Source organism: Acinonyx jubatus, chromosome E4, assembly GCF_027475565.1.
Source record: "Acinonyx jubatus isolate Ajub_Pintada_27869175 chromosome E4, VMU_Ajub_asm_v1.0, whole genome shotgun sequence".
Taxonomy (NCBI): Eukaryota; Metazoa; Chordata; class Mammalia; order Carnivora; family Felidae; genus Acinonyx; species Acinonyx jubatus.
The window spans coordinates 66,418,616-66,441,670 of record NC_069395.1 but is presented as its reverse complement, the minus strand read 5'-3'; the positions used below and the strand labels follow the sequence as shown (position 1 = coordinate 66,441,670).

Genomic DNA, 23,055 nt, shown 5'->3' with positions numbered 1-23,055 from the left:
GTAGGAGGCAGGACTGTCATTCCCTCTGCAGGTGCAGGAATTGAAGCTTTTTACCCGAGGTGACCGAGGGATGAGCAGGATTTGAACCCAGGTCCGTCAGCTCCAGAGCCCAGCCCCCACCCCGCACGCTGGAGGCAGCTGGGACGTGACCAGGGGGGTGTGCTGCCGTGGGAGCTGGGCCAGGAGGGTGACCCGGACGTCCCCTCCCGTTCTGAGCTCGTCGGAGCACGTGTGCGTGCAGGCGCGGGCTGGGTGCTCGGAGAAGAGAGGGGCCCTCCCTCCAATAGCTCCTAGTCCCGTGGCTGAGAAAGGAAGGTGCACAGAGAAAAGGTAGCTGAGAGATGAACAGGGGGTACGTGCTTTCACAAGTGCCCAAGTCGTGAGATTTCCGAGGAGGAAAAGAGTACAGAGCAGAAACTGGGCTGCGCCCAAGAGAAACCAGGCTGAGGATAAGGCCTTTCGTGGGTTCCGAGACTTGGAGTCTAAAATGTCCGGCATCTGGGAGCCCGGGGCGCTATGGAGGACACCGAGGGGGCCCGGGCTGGTCCCCTGGCCTCGCCTGCTAGGCTCACACCTTCCTTCTCTCCCGGTCTGTCATTTTATCCCAGCCGAGTTACGGCGTATCGTTCAGTGCTGTGTACCCGCGTCCGCAAACCACAGCCCTGGGACAGATCTGTCTGCCCCCCGGGTTATACAGCCCCCGTGTTAAGAATAGCCTTTACATCTTTAAAATGGCTGAGGACATGACAAGAATAATGTCTTGTGACCCGTAAGAATCACCTGGCCTTCAGACGTCAGTGTCTGCGAATAAAGTTTTACGGGAACACAGCCGTGTGCATTGGTCCGCGCTGTGTCTGTGGCTGCGTACGCACCGCGAGGACAGAGTGGGCCAGCTGCAGCTGGAAAGGGCCTAGAACGTTCATAGTGCCTGGTCTCACAAAAAAGTGTGCCGGTCCCCGCCAGAGGTCAGCCTAGGTCCATTAAAGATGCATGTAGCGGTGATGCATTTAAAAACAAAGAGGAGATTGGGGCACCTGGGTGGCTCAATCGGTTGAGCGGCCGACTTCAGCTCAGGTCATGAGCTCGCGGTCCGTGAGTTCGAGCCCCGCGTCGGGCTCTGCGCTGACAGCTCAGAGCCTGGAACCTGTTTCAGATTCTGTGTCTCCCTCTCTCTGACCCTCCCCCGTTCATGCTCTCTCTCTCTCTCTGTCTCAAAAATGAATAGATGTTAAAACATTTTATAAAAAAATAAAATAAAATAAAAGAGGAGATATACGGGTGACGTCGACGGTGAAGGACACAGCTTTGGGAACAGCTGCGGTCATGGGAAACGAGGTGCCTTCTGGGGAAAGCGGACGACCCCGAGGGCACCTGTGCGGACCCGGGGGACCTCACCCTCCCCGAGGGACTTGGCTTCGCCTCCCCTGTCACAGTATCTGGCCGCTGCGGGTGTGCTCGCCTTCTGGAAACAAACCTTCTGTGCTCTGCCCCACCCACCCCTCTCTCCCTGGGGTCCTGCATTTCGCTCCAGGACTTACACCGCAGGATCGACGGGACCCGTTTAACCCCACCTTTGGAGGACAGCCGCTTCCATTATGGCTTCAACTCCAACTACCTGAAGAAGATCCTCTCCTACTGGCGGAATGAATTTGACTGGAGGAAGCAGGTGGAGATGCTCAACAGGTACCCTCACTTCAAGACCAGGATCGAAGGTACGTTCCCCAGACGCCAGCGGGAGAGGGGTGTGTGTCTCAGCAGCGGCCTTGTAGCTGCCGGAGGGGACCCGGACCCAACTTAGGATCCAGTTACTGGTCCTTGGGGTGTATTTACAGGCTGACCTCACTGGGGCAAAAAGAATGCAGAGTCCCCACAAATCCAGCGGGCTTTAGAGCGAGACAGGAAGACACGTCAGTAATTTGAAAGCCAGAGATATGCAGAATCTGGTCCGCCGCTCCGTGAGGGTTTGGAGTCCGTGACGCCGTGACAGCCCGGCGGTCAAGGTCCTGAGAACGATTGCCCTCCCTGTCTGCGGCTCGAGACCTGGCGTCCTGCCGCTGTGGGACGCCCCTGTCCCTCGGCATCACCTGGGAGGTCCCTTCCCGCCCAAAACTGTCTTGGCAAGGTGACCTCAAGATCATTTGGGGTGAGGGAATAGTTTCCTGGGTGGAAAAGCATTTTCCCCCAGTTCTGCTGTGCTGAGAAGTAACTGACGCCCGTCAGCGGGTAAGCGTGAGGTGTGGGGCGTGATGGCTTGATTGACATCTGCTGTGAAGTGATCGCCTGGGTGGGGGGAGAGGAGGTGTGGGGGGGGTTCAGCTCACATCCAGCTTCTCCTGTAGAGACGATACAAGGAGAGAACAAACTCCTCTCCCTGTGCTGAGCTCTCAGGACTTACTCTGAACCTCCCTACGTACCCACAGCAGCGCCAGCTCCTGTCACCAGGCTGGACGGACGCCCCCCCAGGGCTCACCTCGACCTGGGGTGTGCACCTTCTGACCCCTCCCTCCGGCTCCCCCGCCCCCACCCCTCCTCTGGTCTCTTTTTTCTACGATTTCGGCTTTCGTTTCGTTTTAGATCCCACATATAAATGAGATCACGCGGTATTTGTCTTTTTTCTGTCTCTGGCGTATTTCACTTAACTCAGTGCCTTCAAGGTCCACTCATGTTGTCATAAATGGTAAGGCCTCCTTGGGGCGCCTGGGTGGCTCAGTCGGTTGGGCGTCCGACTTCGGCTCAGGTGACGATCTCACAGTCCATGGGTTTGAGCCCCGCGTCGGGCTCTGTGCCAACAGCTTGGAGCCTGGAGCCTGTTTCGGATTCTGTGTCTCCCTCTTTCTCTGACCCTCCCCTGTTCATGCTCTGTCTCTGTCTCAAAAATAAATAAATGTTAAAAAAAAATTAAAAATAAATAAAAATAAATAAATGGTAAGGCTTCCTCATTTTTTTTTTTAACTTTATTTATTTTATTTGCTTGAGAGGGAGAGAGAAAATCCCAAGCAGGCTCCATGCTGTCAGCACAGAGCCTGACTCAGGGCTCGAACTCATGAAACTCAAGGTCAGGACCTGAACCTGAAATCAAGAGTCAGACACTAACTCGCTGAGCCACCCAGGCGCCCCCAAGGCTTCTTCGTTTTTAAAGGCTGAATAGTATTCCATTTATATTTATAGAGAAAGACCACATCTTCGTTATCTGTTCATCTACTGATGGATACTTAGGTGGCTTCCTTGTCTCGACTACTGTAAATAACGCTACAGTGAACGGGGGTGCATTATCATCATCATCATCATTATTTTTAGAGAGAGAGGGAACCTGTGAGTGAGGGAGAGGGGCACTTTAAAAAAAAAGCTTATTTATTTATTTTGAGAGAGAGCAGGGGTGCCCCTTTTTTGATCATGGCCGTTAGACAGGTGTGAAGTGGTATCTCATTGTGGTTTTAATTTGCATTTCCCTGATGATGAGTGATGGTGAGCATCTTTTCATGTGTCTGTTAGTTGTTGTCTGTCTTCTTTGGAGAAATGTCTATTCAGGTCCTTTGCCCATTGTTTTAATTGAGTTATTTGTTTTTCTACTATTGAGTCATTAGGAGTTCTTTATGTATATTAGATACTAATCCCTTATCAAATGTATGGTCTGCAATTAGTTTCTCCCGTTCCCCAGATGGTCTTTTCGCTTTGTTGATGGTTTTCTTTGCTGTGCAGAAGACTTTTAATTGGATGTAGCCTCCAAGAAACTGTCATCAAGACCCACGTCAGAGAGCTCTGTGTCTGTTTCCTTCTGGAAGTTTCATGGTTTCAGGCCTTACATTTAAGTCTTTGATCCATTTTCAATTTCATCTTTGTGAGTGGTGTGAGGTAGGGGTCCAGTCTCATTATTTTCCATGTGACCATCCAGTTATCTCAGCGCCATTTACTGAAGAGACCATCTCCTCTCCATCGAGTGTTCTTGGCTCCCTTGTCAAAGCTTAGTTGACTGCATATGCCCAGGTTTATTGGGATTCTGTTCCGTTCATCTGTTGGAAACACTTATTTTAACCCCAGAACGATTGATTGATTAATTGATTGATTGATTTAGAATGCTTATCTACTTACGTTGAGAGAAGAAGAGAGCAAGCAGGGGAGGGGCAGAGAGAGAGGAAGAGAGAGAATCCCAAGCAGGCTCCACACTCAGTGGGGAGCCTGACATGGAGCTCTAACCCATGAACCGTGAGATCACGACCTGAGCCAAAATCAAGAGTCAGACACTCAGCTAACTGAGCCCCCCAGGCGCTCCTTGGAACAATTTCAAATTTACAGAAAAATCGTGAGGACAGTACGGGAAGTTCCCCTGTACCCACTCCCAGTTTCCCCTTACCGTTAACCTTAGTCTGGTACATTTGTTACAAGGAATGAACCAGTACTGATATGTTAATACCTCCACTAAAGTCCATACTTTATTCAGATTCCCTTAGTGTTAAAAACATCTTTACTTTTTAAAAAAAATTTTATGTTAATTTATTTGGGGGGGGGGGGTGCAGAGAGAGAGGGAGACACAGAATCCGAAGCAGGCTCCAGGCTCCGGGCTGTCAGCACAGAGCCCGGCACAGGGCTCGAACTCACGGACCGCGAGATCATAACCTGAGCCGAAGTCGGATGCTCAACCGACTGAGCCACCCAGGTGCCTCAAAAACATCTTTATTTTTTAAATTCTATGGTTGTGGGCACCTGGGTGGCTCAGTCGGTTGGGCGTCCAGCTTTGGTTCAGGTCATGATCTCACGGTCTGTGGGTTCGAGCCCCGCGCCGGGCTCTGTGCTGACAGCTCGGAGCCTGGAGCCCGCTTGGGATTCTGTGTCTCCCTGTCTCTCTGCCCCTCCCTGCTCATGCTCTGTCCCTCTGTCTCTCAAAAATAAATAAACATTAAAAAATAATAATAATAAAATAAAGACTGAACAATACAGTGCCCACAGACAATGGGATATGGCTCAGATTTCCTCAGTCTTCACCTAATGTTGTATTTCTGTCCCGGGACCCCGTCCCAGACACCCCATTACGCTTTGTTTCCATGTCTTCCTAGGCACCTCTGGGCTGTGACAGTGCAGACTTTTTACAAAAGGCTCACAGATCCTAACTTGCCTTGAGCAAAAATAGAACCCTACGTACATTCTATTTTGGAACGTGGTTTTCCACTTGACAACATATCCCGGGGTCCTTCCGCGTTGCTGAATGCACTCCTATTCGGGGGCGCCTGGGTGGCTCAGTCGGTTAAGCGGCCGACTTCGGCTCAGGTCATGATCTCACGGCCCGTGAGTTCAAGCCCCGCGTCGCGTCGGGCTCTGTGCTGACAGCTCAGAGCCTGGAGCCTGTTTCAGATTCTGTGTCTCCCTCTCTCTCTGACCCTCCCCCGTTCATGCTCTGTCTCTCTCTGTCTCAAAAATAAATAAACGTTAAAAAAAAAAATTTTTTTTTTTTAAAGAAAAAAAAATGAATGCACTCCTATTCATAGGAGACCTTACCTCCTTTGGAACACACTGCACGGCGTGCAGTTATTTCGAATTCAGATTGTCACCTTTTCATCTGAGTGTAAAGTTAGGGAACACCCACTCATTCGCGCCCGTGCTGGCGTGCGCACGGCGGTCCTTGGAAGCTGTCCTCCGGGAGGGGACTGGTGGCTGGGGGAAGGGCCGAGGCCAAGGCTGACTGTTCACTGTTCCCTCGTATCCTTTTTGAATTTTAAATATTTGAGTTTTATTGTATTGCTTTTTATGTTTATTTTAGTTTTGAGAGAGACAGAGCACGAGCAGGGGAGGGACAAAGAGAGAGGGAGACCCAGAATCCGAAGCAGGCTCCAGGCTCCGAGCTGTCAGCACAGAGCCGGACGTGGGGCTCGAGCCCACAGACCGCAAGATCATGACCTGAGCCGAAGTTGGACGCTTAACTGAATGAGCCGCCCCAGCGCCCCTAAATGTTTGAATTTTAAAAGCGAAGGGGTGCCTGGGCGGCTCAGTGGGTTGAGTGTTCAACTCTAGGTCACGATCTCACGGTTTGTGGGTTTGAGCCCCGAGTCGGGCTCTGTGCTGACGACGCAGAGCCTGCTTGGGATTCTCTCTCTCCCTCTCCCTGTCTCTCCCCTGCTCACACGTGCTATCTCTCAAAAATAAATAAATGAACTTTAAAAAAAAAAAATGAAGACAGACGTTAAAAATCAAAGAGGAGGGGCGCCTGGGTGGCGCAGTCGGTTAAGCGTCCGACTTCAGCCAGGTCACGATCTCGCGGTCCGGGAGTTCGAGCCCCGCGTCGGGCTCTGGGCTGACGGCTCAGAGCCTGGAGCCTGTTTCCGATTCTGTGTCTCCCTCTCTCTCTGCCCCTCCCCTGTTCATGCTCTGTCTCTCTCTGTCCCAAAAATAAATAAACGTTGAAAAAAAAAAATTAAAAAAAAAAAAATCAAAGAGGAAGCCCTCCTTGTTTCCCGGCAGGTCTGTGGAGCCCCAGGCACCCCAGACCCAGGCTGCGGGCTCAGAACCCGGGAGCAGAGCTGGGCCCGGGCCTGGCGGGTGGCGAGGGGCCTGGAGGGGGGTGTCCTGGTCCAGCGGCCGCCGGGACAGAGGCTGGAAGTGAAGGGACAAGGGCCCTGAACCTCAGCCTCCCTGTGATCAGCAATGCTGTTGTCTCTGGAGGCCCTGCCTCACCCCCCGAGGGAGGCCCAGGCCTCCTTGCCGAACAGGGAAGCCACCACAGAGGCTGGAGCCCAGGGGTAGGGGCAGAGAGGACCCCGGAAAGTTCGGGGCGTGAGGGTTGAGGACGGCAGGCAATGGAGAGGAGGGAGGCCCTCTGAGACCACCCGGGCCGGGGAGCCAGGGGAAGACTCTCGAAGGCTCTCTGGGCCCGGGCCAGGCCACCAGCGTGGGGACGAGGCTGACGGCACCTGGGTGCAGCCACCGCAGGCCGCTGTCCGGACGACTCAGTGCCGGGAGTCACCCCACCTTGTGGCGCTTACGGTGTTTCTGTGCTGTGACGTCCTGGGGAACCCCGAGGTGGTCCCGGGGTCAGGCGGTTTCCGGGAAGGGAACAGCCCTTTAATAGCTCTCGCCTCTGGGTTTTTGAACATCCAGGCACCCCTTCACCTTTTTTTTAAGTTCATTTATTCATTTTGAGAAAGAGTGTGAGCAGGAGAGAGGCAGAGAGAGGGAGACACATAGAGATGACTTACAAAAATAAAATCTTGGGGCGTCTGGGTGGCTCAGTCGGTTAAGCATCCGACTTCAGCTCAAGTCATGACCTCGCAGTCCGTGAGTTCAAGCCCCGCGTCAGGCTCTGTGCTGACAGCTAGGAGCCTGGAACCGGGTTCGGATTCTGTGTCTCCCTCCCTCCCTGCCCCTCCCAGGCTCGCACGCTGTCTCTGCCTCTCGAAAATAAATAAACTTTAAAAAATAAAGACAGACAATATCTCTGATGCCCGCCGGCCTGACTGTGCTCGTCTCCCCAGGGCTGGACATCCACTTCGTCCATGTGAAGCCGCCCCACCTGCCGCCCGGCCGCACCCCCAAGCCCCTGCTCATGGTACACGGCTGGCCCGGCTCCTTCTACGAGTTTTATAAGATCATCCCCCTCCTGACTGACCCTGCGAACCACGGCCTGAGCGAGGAGCACGTGTTCGAAGTCATCTGCCCTTCCATTCCTGGCTACGCCTTCTCGGAGGCAGCCTCCAAAAAGGGTACGGGGGCTGCGGGGGGTGGCGTGGACCAGGCCTGCCCGCCAGGCGGGGAGCCAGCACACCCTCTCGGGCTCTGAGGTGGGCGACGGGCGGTGGTGACCGACGCTGGCCCCGGGGCCCCGACTCCCGTGCCCTCGGGAGCTCCCCGCATCTGGGCCCCGGGCTGTCCCGGGCCAGCGAGGCTGACCAAGCCCCACAGGAGCACACTGGTGGCTGGCCTGAGCCCATCGCGCCCTCGCTGCTTGGCTGTCCCCTCGCTGTCCCTCCCTGCCACGCGGACGCCAGGCTCGCTCCCTGCGGGGCACTGGCCGCGGCCTCGCCACCACCGTTGGGGCCCGGGACGCCTCCTCCCCTCCTGTGAGCTGCTGTCACCCCAGCAGGGGGCGAGAGGGGTGTGAGGAATTTCACAGGAGCCCAAGAGGACCCCACGAGTGACTTCCTGTGACTCTGTTCTCCTTCCCTCCCAACCAGGCTTGAATTCAGTGGCCACCGCCAGGATCTTTTACAAACTGATGCTGCGGCTGGGCTTCCGGGAGTTCTACATTCAGGGCGGGGACTGGGGGGCCCTGATCTGCACCCACATGGCCCAGATGGTGCCCAGGTGAGTGTGCATGTGCACAGCCCCCGTGAGGTTGCCGTGTGCGCGGGCGCGGCGGGATCTGCCTGCGGGGGGGCCACCGGGCGGGGTGTCTGTGGGCCCAGGCGGACAGCACGGAGGGTCCCCTGTCACCCAGCCGCGCCCGGAGCTCTTTGGTGTGGATCCTCTCCGTTCGGTATCACACGGGGTTGGTGACGCTGGGCCAGGTGCCCAGGCAGAGAGGGACAGATAGAGGAGGGGAACGTCAGAGTGGACCCTTCTGGTGGCCTGAGCCCTGGAAGAAGCCAGAACTTTCTGGAAACTCTGTATTCCCCCCCCCCCGCCCCAACGCCTCCCTCCTCCTGCCGGCCTCCCCCCACCCTTGCCCTGGCCCTGGCCCTGACACCAGCCTCACCGGGGCCCGCTCTCTGCCCTCACAGCCACGTGAAAGGCCTGCACTTGAACATGGCTTTCATTTTAAATGGCCGCGTCCTGACCCTCTTCCTGGTTCGGCATTGCCCGAGGCTCTTCGGTTTCACCCAGAGGGATATGGAGCTGATGTTGCCCTTCGAGGAGAAGATTTTCTACAGACCGCTGCGGGAGAGCGGCTACATGCACATCCAGAGCACCAAGCCCGACACCGTGGGTGAGCCCGCGCTCGGGACACGGCGGCCAGGGCGGGGGTCACGCCCCTTCTATCCAGCCGGGCGCTGTGGGGGGGGAGGGGCTCACCCGCCCCAGAAGCCGCACTCCAGGGACGCACACCTCCTGGGAGGGACCTGAGCTCTTTCTTAGGCTGCGTGTCTCCACTGAGGTCATTTGAGGTCAGTTGTCCCAGATGACAGCTTGAGCTGATGCCGTGTGCACTGGCTTTGACCCCTGACCCCCAGACTCTATGAGCCTGAATGGAGCAGGAAGCCTGGGGGCCCGGCAGCCCCAGGACCATGGGGGGTGGAGGGGGTCGTGTCCATTTGTAACGGATCCCCTGTTTTGGACATTTAGGCTGCTTCTTACTTTTCACTGATCAGAGTGTAGAAACCAAAAGCCCCACCTTTTCTTTTTAAATGTTTATTTATCGTGAGAGAGAGTGAGCAGGGGAAGGGCAGAGAGAGGGGGAGACAGATTCCTAAGCAGGCTCTGCACCATCAGCACACAGCCTGATGTGGGGCTCAAACTCGCAAACCACAAGATCAGGACCTGAGAAGTCAAGTCGGACGCTTAACCGACTGAGCCACCCAGGAGCCCCAACCCCACCTTTTTTTTTTTTTTTTTTTAGTTAGTTTATTCATTTATTTTAATGTTTATTTTTGAGAGGGGAGGGGCAGAGAGCGAAAGAGGGAGAGAGAGCGAATTCCAAGCCGGCTCCACGGTGTTCGCACAGAGCCTGAGGCGGAGCTCAAACCACAAACCCTGAGATCATGACCCGGGCTAAGATCAAGAGTCTGACGCTTGACCAGCTGAGTCACCCAGGCGCCCCGGGTCTATTTATGTATGCAAGTAATCTCTACACCCAAAAGGGGCTCCAGCTCGTGACCCTGAAATCCGGAGTCGCACGCTCCACCAAATGAGCCGACCGGGTGCCCCCGAGACCCCACCTTTTAAAAAACAGCATTCATACAGATCTCGCTTGTGGACCTCCCCAAACACAGGACGCTGCCCGCGTAGTGGGTGGGCTCCCAGGAAGCCGTGAGGGTGTCCCCCTTTTACTCAGATCAGGATTCCAAGGCCGAGGGTTAAGTAGACGGGGTGCAGAGCACCCCAAGAGTTAGGGCAGAGCCGTGCTCCGACCTGGGCGCTGCCCTGTGGGGCCCGCAGCACCCCGTGTCCTGACGGCCAGCTCGCGGGTCCCAGGCCTGTGTCACTCCCCGCCTCTCCCCTTGCCAGGCTGCGCTCTGAACGACTCTCCCGCGGGCCTGGCTGCCTACATCCTGGAGAAGTTTTCGACCTGGACCGATTCTGAGTTCCAAGAGCTGGAGGACGGGGGCCTGGAGAGGTGAGCCCCCCACCCCCGCCCCGCCAGCCATGGGCCCGCGTCCCGGCAGCCAGCGTCCCTCCGGCCGACGGCCAGCACCTTCCACTCACTGCCAGATGCTCCTCAGACCCTCACCTCAGGTCCTCCGGATGGGGAAGCGGACAGAGGTCTGGCGACTGGCTCCGGGCCTCGCCGCGGAGGGGTCAAGACCAGGGTCGAGCCCTTGAGAATGTCTATGCTCCATTTGCTAAATAGCACCCCCGTCCCCCAGGATCAGGGGGTCCAGAGGGCAGCGATCACCCAGGGTCCCCCTGCTCTGAACCCAGGAGAGCCTGGCATCATGGCCACCTGACCGTGTGCCCCGGGGAAGGCAACCCTGGACGCTGCCTCAGAAAGACTGGGGAAGCTTCAGAGGCTGCAGCCTCTGCTACCCGGCCAGCCCTGACCCGGCTTCTGCAGCATCCGTCCCTATCTTCGTTACTTCGGGGGCACACAGAGCGCCAGACTCTGTGCCGGTGTGGGAGCAGAGGGAGAGGGGGCTGGCTCCCTCCTCGGGCGCGGGGACCGTGTCTAGGCCATGCCGGGCACGCAATCGACAAATCTGTAGTGGACGGATGAGCTCTGAGAGACGGTCCAGAGAAAGGAGGCTTTGCCTTATCTGAGGGGCGGGGCGGAAATGACTGGGAGAATCTACTGGATTTAGGCTTTGAGGGACGAGTAGGAGTTTGCCGGCAGACAGGGTGGAAGAAGGGAATTTAGGCGAAGAGGAAACACCAGGTGCTCCTGGAAAGGCTGGCTCGGCGGAGGCCTCGGGCAAGGATGCAGGGGCCGGGCCATGAACCCATGCACAGCCCTCACCCTGGGGTCTGTTCCCTACCCCACATTGGAGAGGACCCCAGGGGGATGGGCCTCCACCAGGAGCTCTTAGGCAGGGCTGGCCCTGTTCCTTGCCCAACAGTACCTGCAGCCAGGTGAGGGGCCCCACCAGACCGCCCCCCGCCCCAGGCTGACCACCCACTGTAGCTGCCGCCTGGCCCCCGGGGGCACCAGAGCCTGGAGCAGGGGGCAGGTGCCATCAGCTCTGTGTTCTAGAAAGATCACTGACTGCGGTAGGCCAGAGACGGGTGTGGTGGTAGTTTCCAAGCCGGGACCGGAGCCGAGGGAGTACGGGAGCCCTTAGCCACCTCGCTAAAAGCCCAGTTCACAGGGTTTGAGAGTTGATTCTAACCATTCTGTTCCCATCGACCGCTCTCCATTTGGAGGTTCCCTCATCTCTGTTCCCGCTCTGGGCCGCTGTTGCTGGAGACTAAGAATGTGGAAACGAAGGTGCCTGATGAACGTGTTCATCATTCCGGAGAAGCCTCTTTTCTCCCAAATCCTTCGTATTTTCATATTAACGTTAATGCTCTCCCTTCCCCCGTCACTGTCTCAAGCTGCACCGGTGGGGAGCAGGGCAGGGGGTGAATCGAACATTCCTTAAAACGTGGTGCCGAGGATAAAAACATACTTGGCCGACCGCCTCCAAAGAGCCGACACAAACAAGTAAATTCGGCAGATCGGCTTCGGTTCAACTGAAGTCACTTCCCTGGAGGCGGAGAGCTGGGCAGGCGCAGTGACACTGCGGGGCCTCCCCCCCAGAGGGGGACAGCCAGGGCGTCATGGGGTCGGTGTGAGGGAGGTGGCAGGGGAGGCAGAGGAGGGGTGCCTCAAAGTGTGCACGTGCGCGTGTGTCCGAGAGGGGCTGGGCACAGAGCACACTTCTGTCCCGGACGTGCTGGGTGCCGGGTGCCCACTGGGGAACGGGACTGACATCTGAGCCTGGGGAGGGGTCCAATGGGAGGAAATGACCCTCTCTGTGCTTGGGGAGATTAGCGGTTGGCATCAGTGCAAGTGGGACAGCATCGGGGGGTGCTGCGGGGACCCCTGGCTTACTGGCTGCGGGAGGGGGACGGAGGGAGGTCTGGGAAGACAGAACGTAGTGAGAAGGGCGAGTGTGGATGAAGAGTTGCAGCGTGGGGGGGGGGGGGGTGCCGAGGCATGGGGGAGGGCGGGGGCGGGGAGGGGAGGGGAGGCAGAAGGCAGGCCCGGGTGGCATCGGATGGCAGACCGTGGGCAGGGGAGGGAGACTTGGAGGCGGATGGAGGGATCGGGCCCCCCGACAAGGAGGCTTAGATCTCCTAAGCCCCCAGGACTGGAATGGAGCAGGGAAGGCCCGAGGGGAGCTCTGTGCGGACTTGGGTTCCCTCAGGGAGGCTGGCGGGGTGGGGGCTGTGGGTGGCACGTGGCCATCGGGACGCACCGAGGGTTGGGACCCGTCCCCAGAGCTGGAGTCCCCTGGGGTCTGCAGACCAGCAGGTGGGTCTGGGTGGCCGAGGGCACTGGCAGGGCGTTGTGGGAATGAGAGGGGACAGGGTGGGAAGCTGGCGGGTCTGTGCGCAGTGGATGTGGGGTTTCTAGGGTCAAGAGGACCAAATGGCTCTTTCCTCCCCAAGGGTGGAGCCCTGCAGCCTGTGTGGGGTCCCCCTGCTCAGCAGTCCCAGCCTGAGTGTGTGTTGGGGGGGGGGTCTGCACAGGGCCCCACAACTCCTAGGGTGACTCACTTGGTGGGAAGCTTGTGGGTAATGCCAGGCGCGTCCAGGGGCTCCAAACGCTGCCTGGAAACCCCGTCCTGCCCAGGCCCCGGCAGGGCGAGCCCACCTGGGGATGGTCCACGAGGGCCAGAGGTGGGCACCCACCTCCGGGCACCCGGTGGTGACCAGCCCAAAGCTCCTGGGTTCGGTTGTCCTCACCTGCTGTTTCCTGCCCAGGTGGGACCACTCTGGGGGTGGTCGGGGGTGCGGGTGGCCGTGAGGGCCAGCAGAACCTGCCTCATGCACGGTCTGCATGCCACGTCACCTGCGGTCACGGTGGCTGGTGACCCTGGGCGGAGCCTGTCTGTGCCCCGGTCGCAGTGAGGTCTGAGGGGAGAAACCAGGCGGGCCCGGAGGCTGCCCTCTGGTGCACCCGGGGCTCAGCGGCCGTCTGGTTCTGCTTCTGCAGAAAGTTCTCCCTGGACGACCTGCTGACCAACGTCATGCTCTACTGGACAACTGGTGCCATCACCTCCTCCCAGCGCTTCTACAAGGAGAACAGGGGGCAGCTCTTCAAGCAGGATCGGTAAGCCTGGCCCAGCCCAGAGGCCTCCAGGGCAGGGAGCCGCAAGACAAGCCGGCCTTGAACCCAAGGGCAGACGCCCAGCATGAGAACGAATTTGTGGGCAGGCTGGAGGTGCTGGGAGAAATCTCGCGCGTCTAGAGTTAGCTCAGGAAGGGAACGCGGGGCCAGCCCACTGTGCCACCCCTGCTTCTGGGGCCCCTTGGAACCTCACACGGAGACCCTCAGGTGGCAGCGGAGGGACAGGGGACACCTGTCCCACCTGGCCCTGTTCCCCAGCCTGGCCAGCCCTTCCAGAAAGGCCCTGGGTGGGTTGGAGTTGAGGGCGCGGTCACAACCCTGGCTCTGACCTCCTGTCCCCTCCGCCCCGTCCCTGAGCCCCCGCTGTGGGGACAGAAGGGGACCAGGATGCGACGTCACCTCTCAGAGGATCTCTGTCCCTTCCAGGGTCAAGGTGTCGGTGCCCACCGGCCTGGCCGCCTTCCCGTGTGAGCTGATGCACGTACCGGAGAGGTGGGTGAAGGGCAAGTACCCGAGGCTCGTGTCCTACTCCTACATGCCCCGCGGGGGCCACTTTGCTGCCCTCGAGGAGCCAGAGCTGCTGGCCCGGGACATCCGCAAGTTCGTGGGGCTGCTCGAGCTGCCCTGATGCCGCGGGGGTGGCCCCCGGGGCTGAGTCTCCCTCCCGTCAGCCGCCGCCTCCCAGTGCAGCCCCCCCCCCCGCCCCCTCCCTCCCCCCCCTCCCTCCCCCCTCCCCCGTCTTCTCTTGGCGAAGGTGTATCCCCCCCCGCCCCCTCCCCTGCCCGTCCTGAGCCCCGCGCGCGCTGCACGCACCCTCCCACATGCAGGTGGATGCCGATAAATGATTTTAGTCCTCAGAGCGGCTGGAACCAGGTGACCTCTGCTTGTCCCGGCCCCACATGGGGTCCCCTCCCAGGAGAGCTGGCAGGCGTACGGTCTGGGCTGGGGAAGGAGCCCCCACTCGACCCCCCCACCGGGTGTCCTGGGCACCTAGAACACCCAGCAGGGCCTGAGGCTGGGCGGTGCAGGGGTGGGGTCTCAGGAGGCCTGGGCCACGCCCTGCCCCTGCAGGATGGAGCCCCACCCCTCCCCCCTTCCCTGAAGGATGGAGCCCACCCCCCCCCAGCCCCACCCCACCCCTGCCGGATGGAGCCCCAGCCTCGCCCCTGCAGGATGGAGCCACCCCCCGCCCCCACCCACCCACCCTGTGCACAAGGGCCCCCTGGGCCTCTGGCGCCCCCTGATAGCAGTCAGAGGCTGCTTCTCTGGCAGGTGCCCAGAGCGGAGTCCCTGTCCCACGGGGAGAAAAAAGGCAAGGGGCCACCTGTCCTCACAGCTTAAGGGTGGTGCCTGGCCCAGCTAGGGGCAGACACCCTCTCCTCCTCCCCCCTGCCCTGCTCAGGTTTCCCCCTGGCTCCAGGGCACTGGGAGCACTAGCCCCAGCCTGCGAGGGAGCAGGTAGATGGGGCCCTGACCTCACCAGTCTGGCCGAATGAGCGCTTTATTCGTGGTCCTCCTGCCCTTGCCTGCTGCAGGGTGACCTGACCCAGCCACTGTCACTGGCAGTGTGATACAGAAACATGGAGCCTGGTCCCTTCCTGCTCCCGCGGTGCAGCCCCGATGGGTGGGAGACGGCTGGATGCGGTGATGGGGGGGTCCGGAAGGAACCCGCCCGGAGCTGCGCGCAGGCTCTTTGGTTATCAGCTGGGTGTGTGCCCAGAAGTGGTGGGCAGTCCGTCCTCACAGAGGAGCAGTCCTTCGCTGTGTCCTCCCGGGTACCTGGGACAGCTGCAGGGGCTGCTGGGGCACCGTTCCCACATGTGGTCCTGCGGAGTCACCAGGGATGTGTCCCAGCTACAGAGCCGGGACATTTATGCAGAAGGGGGACCCGGAGACGCACAGAGTCCCCCGCACGCACCGGCCCCCCTCCCCGCTGCTGTGACCAGAAAGGCCGCCGTTCCCTGCGTGGCGGCCCCACCCTGTCTTCCTCGGCCAAGGGCCCGGGGAACCTCTCTGGGTCCGTCTTCCCAGAGCAGGTGTGCTTCACACAGGTCAAAGTAGTCCTGGGCCTGGTTGGGGCCCGAGTCAAGCCGCTTTTCCACCTGGGTCTCCTCCTCTACGTCCTCGGAGCCTGGCCCGGCCGCCCTCAGGCCTCCTGGTAGGCAGCCGGCCTGCTGTCACTGTCGCTGTCTGCAGGGCCCTGGGCGGGACACTGCCCCAGGACGGTTCCACTGATGTCACAGACGGCGCCATAAGTCTGCTGATGCTGTGGGGACAGGGCCGTTCTCTCCGAGGACAAGCCGCTCAGAATCCGGGGCACGTAGGGCTGCCGACATACGGGGGCATGAGCACCTGGAGTGGGGGCTGGGCACGAGAGTCCTCCCCACTCCCCCCGCCGGCCCCTCCCCGAGAGCCTGGCTGAGAAAGGCATTTCCGCCACCCGCCTCCCGTCTCCTCGTCCACGGAGGCAGGTGCACCCCTGGGTAGTGAATCTGAGAACCGTCTCCCTGGGGCTGGTCCAAGGACTGACACCCATCAGAGTGCCTGAAGCGGCTGGAGAGAAGGCCGCTGCTGACAGGGTCTCTGTCCCAGCCCTGGCTCTTGTCAGGGACCCGGAGCAGGACCCCGGGGGCTTCACGCAGCAGGCCGCAGCGGGCATTAGCCACGCCGGGAAGGGAGGAGGGCACCCAGTGAAACATTCAGCCCGTGGGACCGGGATGCCCTCTCCCGTGACCTCAACGTAGGAACGTGGCTGCCACGCGGTCAGGGCCCTTCTGTCTGGACAGGAGATGCTCGGCACGTCGCCCGGGGACACTCACCGTGAACGGCGGTGGCCTGTGGGCCTCGGCCTCGCTCCCTTTGTCGCTGGCCGATTCTTCCGTCTGCAGACACAGCAGAAACTCGCGATGAGAGACCAAAGGCCCTTCCCGGACGATCACCCTCCCAGCACACAGACCGGCACCGCTCGGGATAAGAGCACCAGCTGGTACCAGGCTCCCGGCAGCAGGGGCCGGGGCAGGCGGCGCAGGGCAGGGCAGGGGCGGGGAGCGCAGGGCGCACCCCAGCCCCAGGCCTGCCCCACGGAGAAGCACGCACTGGGACAAGGTGCCCCTTACCCTGTAGTTCAGAGGGCTGAGGTGCTTGAAGCATCCGAAGCAGGTGTAGGCCAGGCAGACCAGGATGGTGAGCAGGACGGCCAGGAAGGTGAACAGGGTGAGGGGGGCCTTCAGACCTGGGGGCACAGGGACGCCAGCCTCGGTGGGGGGGGGAGAGGGGCCACGTCTGGGGCAGGAGCCGTGCGTGACCTCTCCCTCGGGCAGAAGGGAAAGAAAAGAGCCTCCCCCCCTGCCCCCCGCCCTCCAGCAGCTGGGGTGGTGTCTTCATAGCTGGGACAGACAGAGGGACCCGCTGGCATCGCCCCCGGTTGGATTGCAGGAACTGGGACACCGAGTCAATGGCCTGTGCCAACGGTCAGCCCCCTCCAGGCTCCAGCGTCCTGGGCCAGGCGGGACGGAGGCTCCCCCAACTGGCCGGGGCTAGGTCACATCCTGTCTGCCTTTTTCTTTTCCCGAAGAGTGTCCATTTTCCCTCCTCCACACCCACCCCCCAAAGAGCAATCTGGGCCCACTTGCCCGTCCCCTCTGGTTCAGCCCCTGCGGAGCTCCCAGAGGGACTGCCTTCTAAGGCTTCTCGAGCGACGCGGCCTCCTCCAGGGTTCCCCGGGCTCAGGCCAGCTCAGGAACCCGGGCGTCGGCACCGTCCCCAGCCAGCCCTCAGCCCGGGTACCGCGTTCCGGCAGGACACCGGGTTGGATGCTGTTGGGCTGGCGTGGATGCGGAAAGAGAAGGCCGAGGGCCACCACCCGCCCCCACCCCGCCCTGATCAGAGGGCCCCTCACCCAGGCGCAGAAAGGAGAAGAAATAGAGCCAGAAGAGGCACAAGATGGGGGCGGCCAAGGCCTGGTTGACGGCCGCTAAGTGGATCCTTTTCTCCAGCTTGGCCGGGAGGTAGGCAAAGTACAGGTTGTGACGGTCCACCAGGTGCTTGAGCAGGATGTAGGTGAGGCCTGCGGACACGGGGCCGTGAGCAGCAAGCCTGGCGGGGCCCCCGTGCCCCCTCCCTCCCGGGGCATCGATCTGTCCACGGGGCCGGGCTGGTCCGCCATCTGACTACACGAAGGCAAAGTGGGGCTCAAAGCAGATCCCGGCAGCTCGGGCGTGCTCTCGCGCTCGCTCGCTCGCTCTCTCCCCCGCCCTCTCCCAGCTTCTCCCTGACCCCAAGGAGTAAAAGGCAGCTGTCATTCTGGCCCTAGGGAAAACAGAAATTCTAGGATCATTTGGCAGAAAGAAGTTACTTTGTACCGGATGCCTGGCCCGACCTCTGCCCGGGCCCTCCCCCGCGAGCCCCCCACCGTCCCGCCAGGCTCCCTCTCTCCCTCCCTTCCCGGCTCCAGCTGACCCTCCGCACTCCTCAGTCAGCAGATGCCGGAGGGTCCTGCCCCAGGGGCGGCACACAAGGTGGATGTGCTTCTGTTATGTCAGGATCTTTAAAAATTTGTTTTGTTTTTTATTTTTTTTAAAGGTTTTATTGTTAAGTAATCTTTATACCCAACGCAGGGCTTGAACTCACAACCTGAGATCCAAGAGTCACACATTCCACCAACAGAGCCAGCCGGGTGTCCCTGTTTTGTTTTCAAAGAGTAATACTTTTGGGGCACCTGGGGGTTCAGTCGGTTGAGCGTCCGATTTCAGCTCACGTCATGATCTCACGGTTCGTGAGTTCGAGACCCGCGTCAGGCTCTGTGCTGACAGCTCAGAACCTGGAGCTGCTTCAGATTCTGTGTCTCCCTCTCTCTCCCCCCCGGCCCCACCTGCACTCTGTCTCTCTAAAAAACAGACACTAAAAAAAAAAAAAAAAGTAAACCTGTTGATTTTTTAAATAGTTCAAGAGTAAACGGAAAACTAAAACCTCCTCCCGCCCCTAAACCTCAGCTGCAGTGCCAACAGTGTGCTGGGTGTTCTACTTCCTTCTAGAATCTTCCACCCGTCTGCAGTTCCTCACGTTTATTTTAGCTGCAAGACCTCGGTCTTTAAAGTCAAACAGTCCTCAGCTCAGATCCTGGGTCTACTCCTCACTCGTGTCACGCTGAGTGTGAAAGGGGCCACAAACGAGATGCGTCAAGCGGTACAAGTGACAACCCGCGGAGCACACACATTCAGAGCGTGTCTGCCCCGCGGCGCAGTCACCCGCGAGCCAGGCAGTAGCTCCCGGACCCTGGGATCAGGGCGCCACCAGGGATGGCCAGCAGGACCAGGGATGTCCCTGTGGCTCCCGGGCGCTGCAGAAGTCCTCAGTGTGCGGGGGGCACCCCTAGGGTGCCCCGAGGGGTCAGCCACCGCCCCCGGGGGCCACACTCACCGAACGGCGCGATGATGGGGCAAGTGATGCTGTAGGCCATGATGACGGTGAAGACGCACAGCATCCACGCGTACATGGCTCCGAACTCGTACTGGAAGGCCTGGTTCTGTGCCGAGAGGGCAGAGCGCAGGGTTTGCTCCAGACGCCACCCGCCCACGCCACAGGGGCCTTAAGGGGAGGACTTTGGAGATGGGAGGCTCATGGCTGCCCCCTGCCCCATGGACCTCTCCGGCCCGCCCCGGGTGCCGTCTGCACGGACCTCTCCGGCCCTGCTCGCCTCACACCCAGGCCGCCGGGGGTAAAGGAGTCTCGTTCTCTCAGTGTTTCCCTTGCTCCAATCGGGTCTACGCAGCAGGCCCGAGAGTCCCGCGTCTACGCAGAGGACAGGTGCAGAGTGCGTTCCCCCCCGCCAGGACGCGCCTCCTGGGTGATCACCGGCCCCGTGGAGGGGGGCAGGGTGTACCTGCTTGATGTTCCTGCGGTCGGCGGCCGTCTTGGCCACGACCATGCGGCAGGTGTAGAGGACCAGGCCCGGCAGCCGCAGCAGCTCCATGCCGTTGCCAATGAAGGCCGAGGCGATGACGTAGTTCACAAAGAAGGCGCCCTGGTCGGGCAGGAAGACGCACCTGGGGGGCGGCCGGGCTGTGAGCCTCTTTCCCGCCCCGGGAGGGGAGCTTGGCGGGGCGGGAGCGGAGCCCCTGCATTTGGTGCAGACGCTCGCTCCGTGTTCCGGGCTCAGAGATGGAAGGGGGGCCCTGCCCCTGCCTCTGCCCTACCCCCGCCGCTGCCCTGCTCTGTGGGAGCCTGCATCCCAGCGAAGGGGACACACAGCGTGCCAGATGTGACGTGTGCTCGGAGGAACCGGAGCAGAGGAGGGACGACGTTCCCCCTGTTACACGGGCCGCCAGAGAGGCCTAAGGAGGTGAGACCCGTGCTCATGGAGCAGGAGGGCAGGGACAAGAGTCCAGGAACCGGGCAGAGAGTGGCTCTCGCGCGCACCGACAGGGCAGGGGGGCCGCGGGCCAGGGAGAGGCAGGGCACGCGTGCAGGGAGGGCTGGGGCTGCACAGGAGTGGCCGCTGGCATCGGTGAGGCGGGGCGACCGGAGAGGCTGGTGGACCAGGTGCAGCGGGGGAGGGCACGGAGGGCCCCAGGGCCCCTCGGCTGGAGCAGCCAGACACTCGTGGGCAGCCCTGGGCGCGGGGCCGCGGGTGCACGGGGCCTGCAGGCTCCAACTCGGGGGCACGGGGGCACGAAGGCTGGGGTCCAGCTGAGGTCACTGAGAGCAGGGCCACTGGCGTCGGGGAGATGCAGGAGAACCCGCGAGGGGGAGAGAACCGGGACAGGGCCATCCTGGAGCCTTCGCGGACGAAGGCGTGACGATGTGTCAGACGTGGCTGACGGTTCATGAAAGTGAGGGCCGAGCCCTGAGTGCCGGATCTGGCCATCCGGAAGCCACGGTCCACCCAGACGGGAGCTGGCCGGGTGTGTGGGTGCCCGCCTGTGGCCGCCAGCCCCCGAGCCCTCAGCCTGACCAGCAAGAACCCACGTGGAATAATTCGGCCTAATCTTCCCAGGAAACTCGGCCAACCTTCCTACCAACCCTGGGTTGGACGAGTCAATGCCAAGGCTGGGGGCCGGTATTAGGGCCCAAAGGGTAGGGCAGTCGGGGCTCAGGCCAAGTTAACGGGCTGGGTAGCCCAGGGCAAGCTATTCCCACATCTCTGAGCCTCAGTCTCCCCATCCATAAAATGGAGAAACAATGGCACCTACCCCCACAGCTTGTCGTAAAGGTTCAACGAGAAAAAGAATAAAGCATTTAGCCCGCAACGCCCTCTCAGGGGGACACATCCCAGAGACAGGTTTAATTCTGTTCTCCGGGGTAAACAGGGCCCAGGCCCAACCACACAGCTGCGCGGCCGTCCCCACCCCCGCCTCCCCGGCACCACTGGGACCCACGGGTTCCCTCTCCCCAAGCGGCTCCGTTGTCAGTAAGTAAGTGAGTTTCCAAGAATGAACAAGACTGCCCCTGATTGAGTTTCAGCCTAAAAGATTAACCACACTTCTGCACACATGGCACAAAGCGGGTCAGCTCCCACAGGGCGGCCTCAGCCCTGCCAGGCGCCCGGGGCTTCCCCGGCCCCGATGGCCTCAGGAGGAGACGTCTGTGCCGGGCACAGGCCGCCGCGCCCCCAGCCCCAGCGCAGCCACGGCCGAGCCCCCGGGGGACCTCTCCCCGGGACCGCGGCTCCAAAACGCAACGTGGCCCATACTTACTCCAACCTGATAGAGGCTTCGGAGGAAGTTTTGTCAAAGAGCCACCGGAAGAAAAAATCCAGACTAGAAGAAAAATGAATCCCGTAAGAATTTATGTCCAGCCCTCCAGGTGATCGCAACCCGTTTTCATTCTTCCCTGCTCTCACCAGCAGGCGGGACATCAGGACCCCATCTGTCGTCTTAAGGTGCCCCCCACTCCAGAGCAGCCAATGAGGGGCTGCTCCAACGGCGGCCCCCTCCCTTAAAATCAACACAGCCGTGACTCGACCCTCCCCCTGGGCGGAAATGTTGTCTTCAAGCTTCTTTTTAAAGAAGAGAGATTGGATCTCCAGAACAATCCGTGAGCCTGCCGCCCAACGGCACCCCAAGTGGGAGGGACCAGCTTAAGTGTCGTCAGGGATCTGCATCCTCTAAAACCACTTGGGGACGGAGCCGTCCAGACCCTGACTGTGAACTCAGGGCAGGAGGTGACGACGCGTACCTGGTGAGGCCGAGGGACGGCAGGATCAACACCATGAAGATCAAGAATATATAGACCTTGGACATCATGATCTCATTTTCTCCTGACCTGCAGGAAGTCAGAGGTGAGCCCTGCCCGGTGCCCCCCCAAGACCCCCGCTGGGCGCCCACGGACGCCGTCGGGCAAGCGTCCTCACTCACTTGGTCCAGTGAGACTCCAGCAGCGTGGAGTAGTAGACGATGGTGGGGAGCAGGGCCGAGAAGGACCACAGGAGGAGGGTCGGGAAAAACTGACTGATGACCGGGTCCTGCAAAACACGGCCCACAGAAGACACAGGTGGAGGGGCTGTGGCCATGGGGGCTTGGAGGCCACGACCTGCTGTCACAGCGACTCCGGGAACTCCCGATGGCCCTTGCCTTGCCCCCCGGAGCCAACACTGTGCCCCATACAGAGCAGGTGTCCCGTGCCGTTGGCCGAACAGACCAGAACGGCGCTCGGTGTTAGTAGGGCTGGTTGAGCCGAGAAAGTAACTTCACATACAACCGATCTCCACCTGTCTGACTGCCCAGAGCGACCGTGCCCCCCCACCCCCACCGCCGGCTGCCCTCTGCGCAACCAAGGGCAAGTGGGAACACGGAACCCAGGAGGCCTGCCCGCTCAGCTCCCTCCCGCCCAGCAGTGACCTAACTCCGCCTGTGCCTGATATGCTCACTATTGCAATCACACGAGGTGCCTACTTTCCCTGATAAAACGGGCATTTTTAAAAAGCTGCGTACTGGGGCGCCTGGGCGGCTCAGTCGGTTGGGCGTCCGACTTCGGCTCAGGTCATGATCCCAGGGTCGTGGGATCGAGCCCCATGTCAGGCTCTGCACTAAGCCTGGAGTCTCCCTGAGATTCTCTGTCTCTCTCTCTCTCTCTCTCTCTCTTGCCCTCTGCCCCTCCCCCACCCCCACCCGTGCACGCTCTCGAAGAAAAAATTTAAAAAGTGCTATTGAGGGGCGCCTGGGTTGTTCAGTTGGTTAAACATCCGACTTTGTCACGATCTCGCGGTTTGTGGGTTTGAGCCCTGCGTCAGGCTCTGTGCGGACAGCTCAGGGCCTGGGGCCTGCTTCAGACTCTGTGTCTCCCTCTCTCTCTGCCCCTCCCCTGCTCGCACTCTGTCTCTCTCTCTCTCTCTCTCTCTCAAAAACAAAATAAACATAAAAAAATTTTTTTAATGCTATTGAATGAGACTAGAGTAAATGAACTGTAGAAAACGGACGGAATGAGATCCAGGAGGGTCCTGTTCTTAGAACAGTGTTGCAAATATCTGTAGATTCTTGCTTTACCATAAGAAACCGAAACTGATTTAGAGAGAATCAGCAAAGAGGGTTCCACTCGGCCGATTCCACCCTCAAAAGAACAGACTTGGCCATACATCCAAAGATGCGCAAAGGCGTGAACACTGACACGCTTTTAAAGATAAACAAAATTCTTAATGTGCACAAGGG

At 60.0% G+C, this 23,055-nt stretch overlaps 2 protein-coding genes across 12 annotated transcripts in view; one reads left to right on the top strand and one right to left on the bottom strand.

Moving 5' to 3' along the window:
- EPHX1 (epoxide hydrolase 1) overlaps window positions 1-23,055 on the top strand; it is a 68,803-nt gene that overhangs the window by 13,042 nt on the left and 32,706 nt on the right. For 4 of the 5 annotated variants that reach the window (XM_053209745.1, XM_027046353.2, XM_027046354.2 and 1 more), the window contains exons 3-9: window positions 1,532-1,712; window positions 7,461-7,688; window positions 8,160-8,289; window positions 8,706-8,911; window positions 10,150-10,258; window positions 13,277-13,393; window positions 13,838-14,131. In XM_053209745.1, coding sequence (XP_053065720.1) covers window positions 1,532-1,712; window positions 7,461-7,688; window positions 8,160-8,289; window positions 8,706-8,911; window positions 10,150-10,258; window positions 13,277-13,393; window positions 13,838-14,039 — 1,173 coding nt within the window. In that variant the 3' untranslated portion in view covers window positions 14,040-14,131. Of the gene's footprint in view, window positions 1-1,531; window positions 1,713-7,460; window positions 7,689-8,159; window positions 8,290-8,705; window positions 8,912-10,149; window positions 10,259-13,276; window positions 13,394-13,837; window positions 14,132-23,055 lie in introns of those variants that run through there. The other variant, XM_053209743.1, reaches the window with a different exon arrangement.
- Window positions 14,895-23,055, bottom strand: part of TMEM63A (transmembrane protein 63A) — a 32,095-nt gene continuing 23,934 nt past the window's right edge. For all 7 annotated transcript variants that reach the window (XM_053209734.1, XM_053209735.1, XM_053209736.1 and 4 more), the window contains 9 exons: window positions 21,766-21,872; window positions 21,587-21,673; window positions 21,106-21,168; window positions 19,293-19,455; window positions 18,830-18,935; window positions 17,310-17,477; window positions 16,528-16,643; window positions 16,231-16,293; window positions 14,895-15,737 (listed from right to left, as the gene is read on the bottom strand). In XM_053209734.1, coding sequence (XP_053065709.1) covers window positions 15,558-15,737; window positions 16,231-16,293; window positions 16,528-16,643; window positions 17,310-17,477; window positions 18,830-18,935; window positions 19,293-19,455; window positions 21,106-21,168; window positions 21,587-21,673; window positions 21,766-21,872 — 1,053 coding nt within the window. In that variant the 3' untranslated portion in view covers window positions 14,895-15,557. The remainder of the gene's footprint in view (window positions 15,738-16,230; window positions 16,294-16,527; window positions 16,644-17,309; window positions 17,478-18,829; window positions 18,936-19,292; window positions 19,456-21,105; window positions 21,169-21,586; window positions 21,674-21,765; window positions 21,873-23,055) is intronic.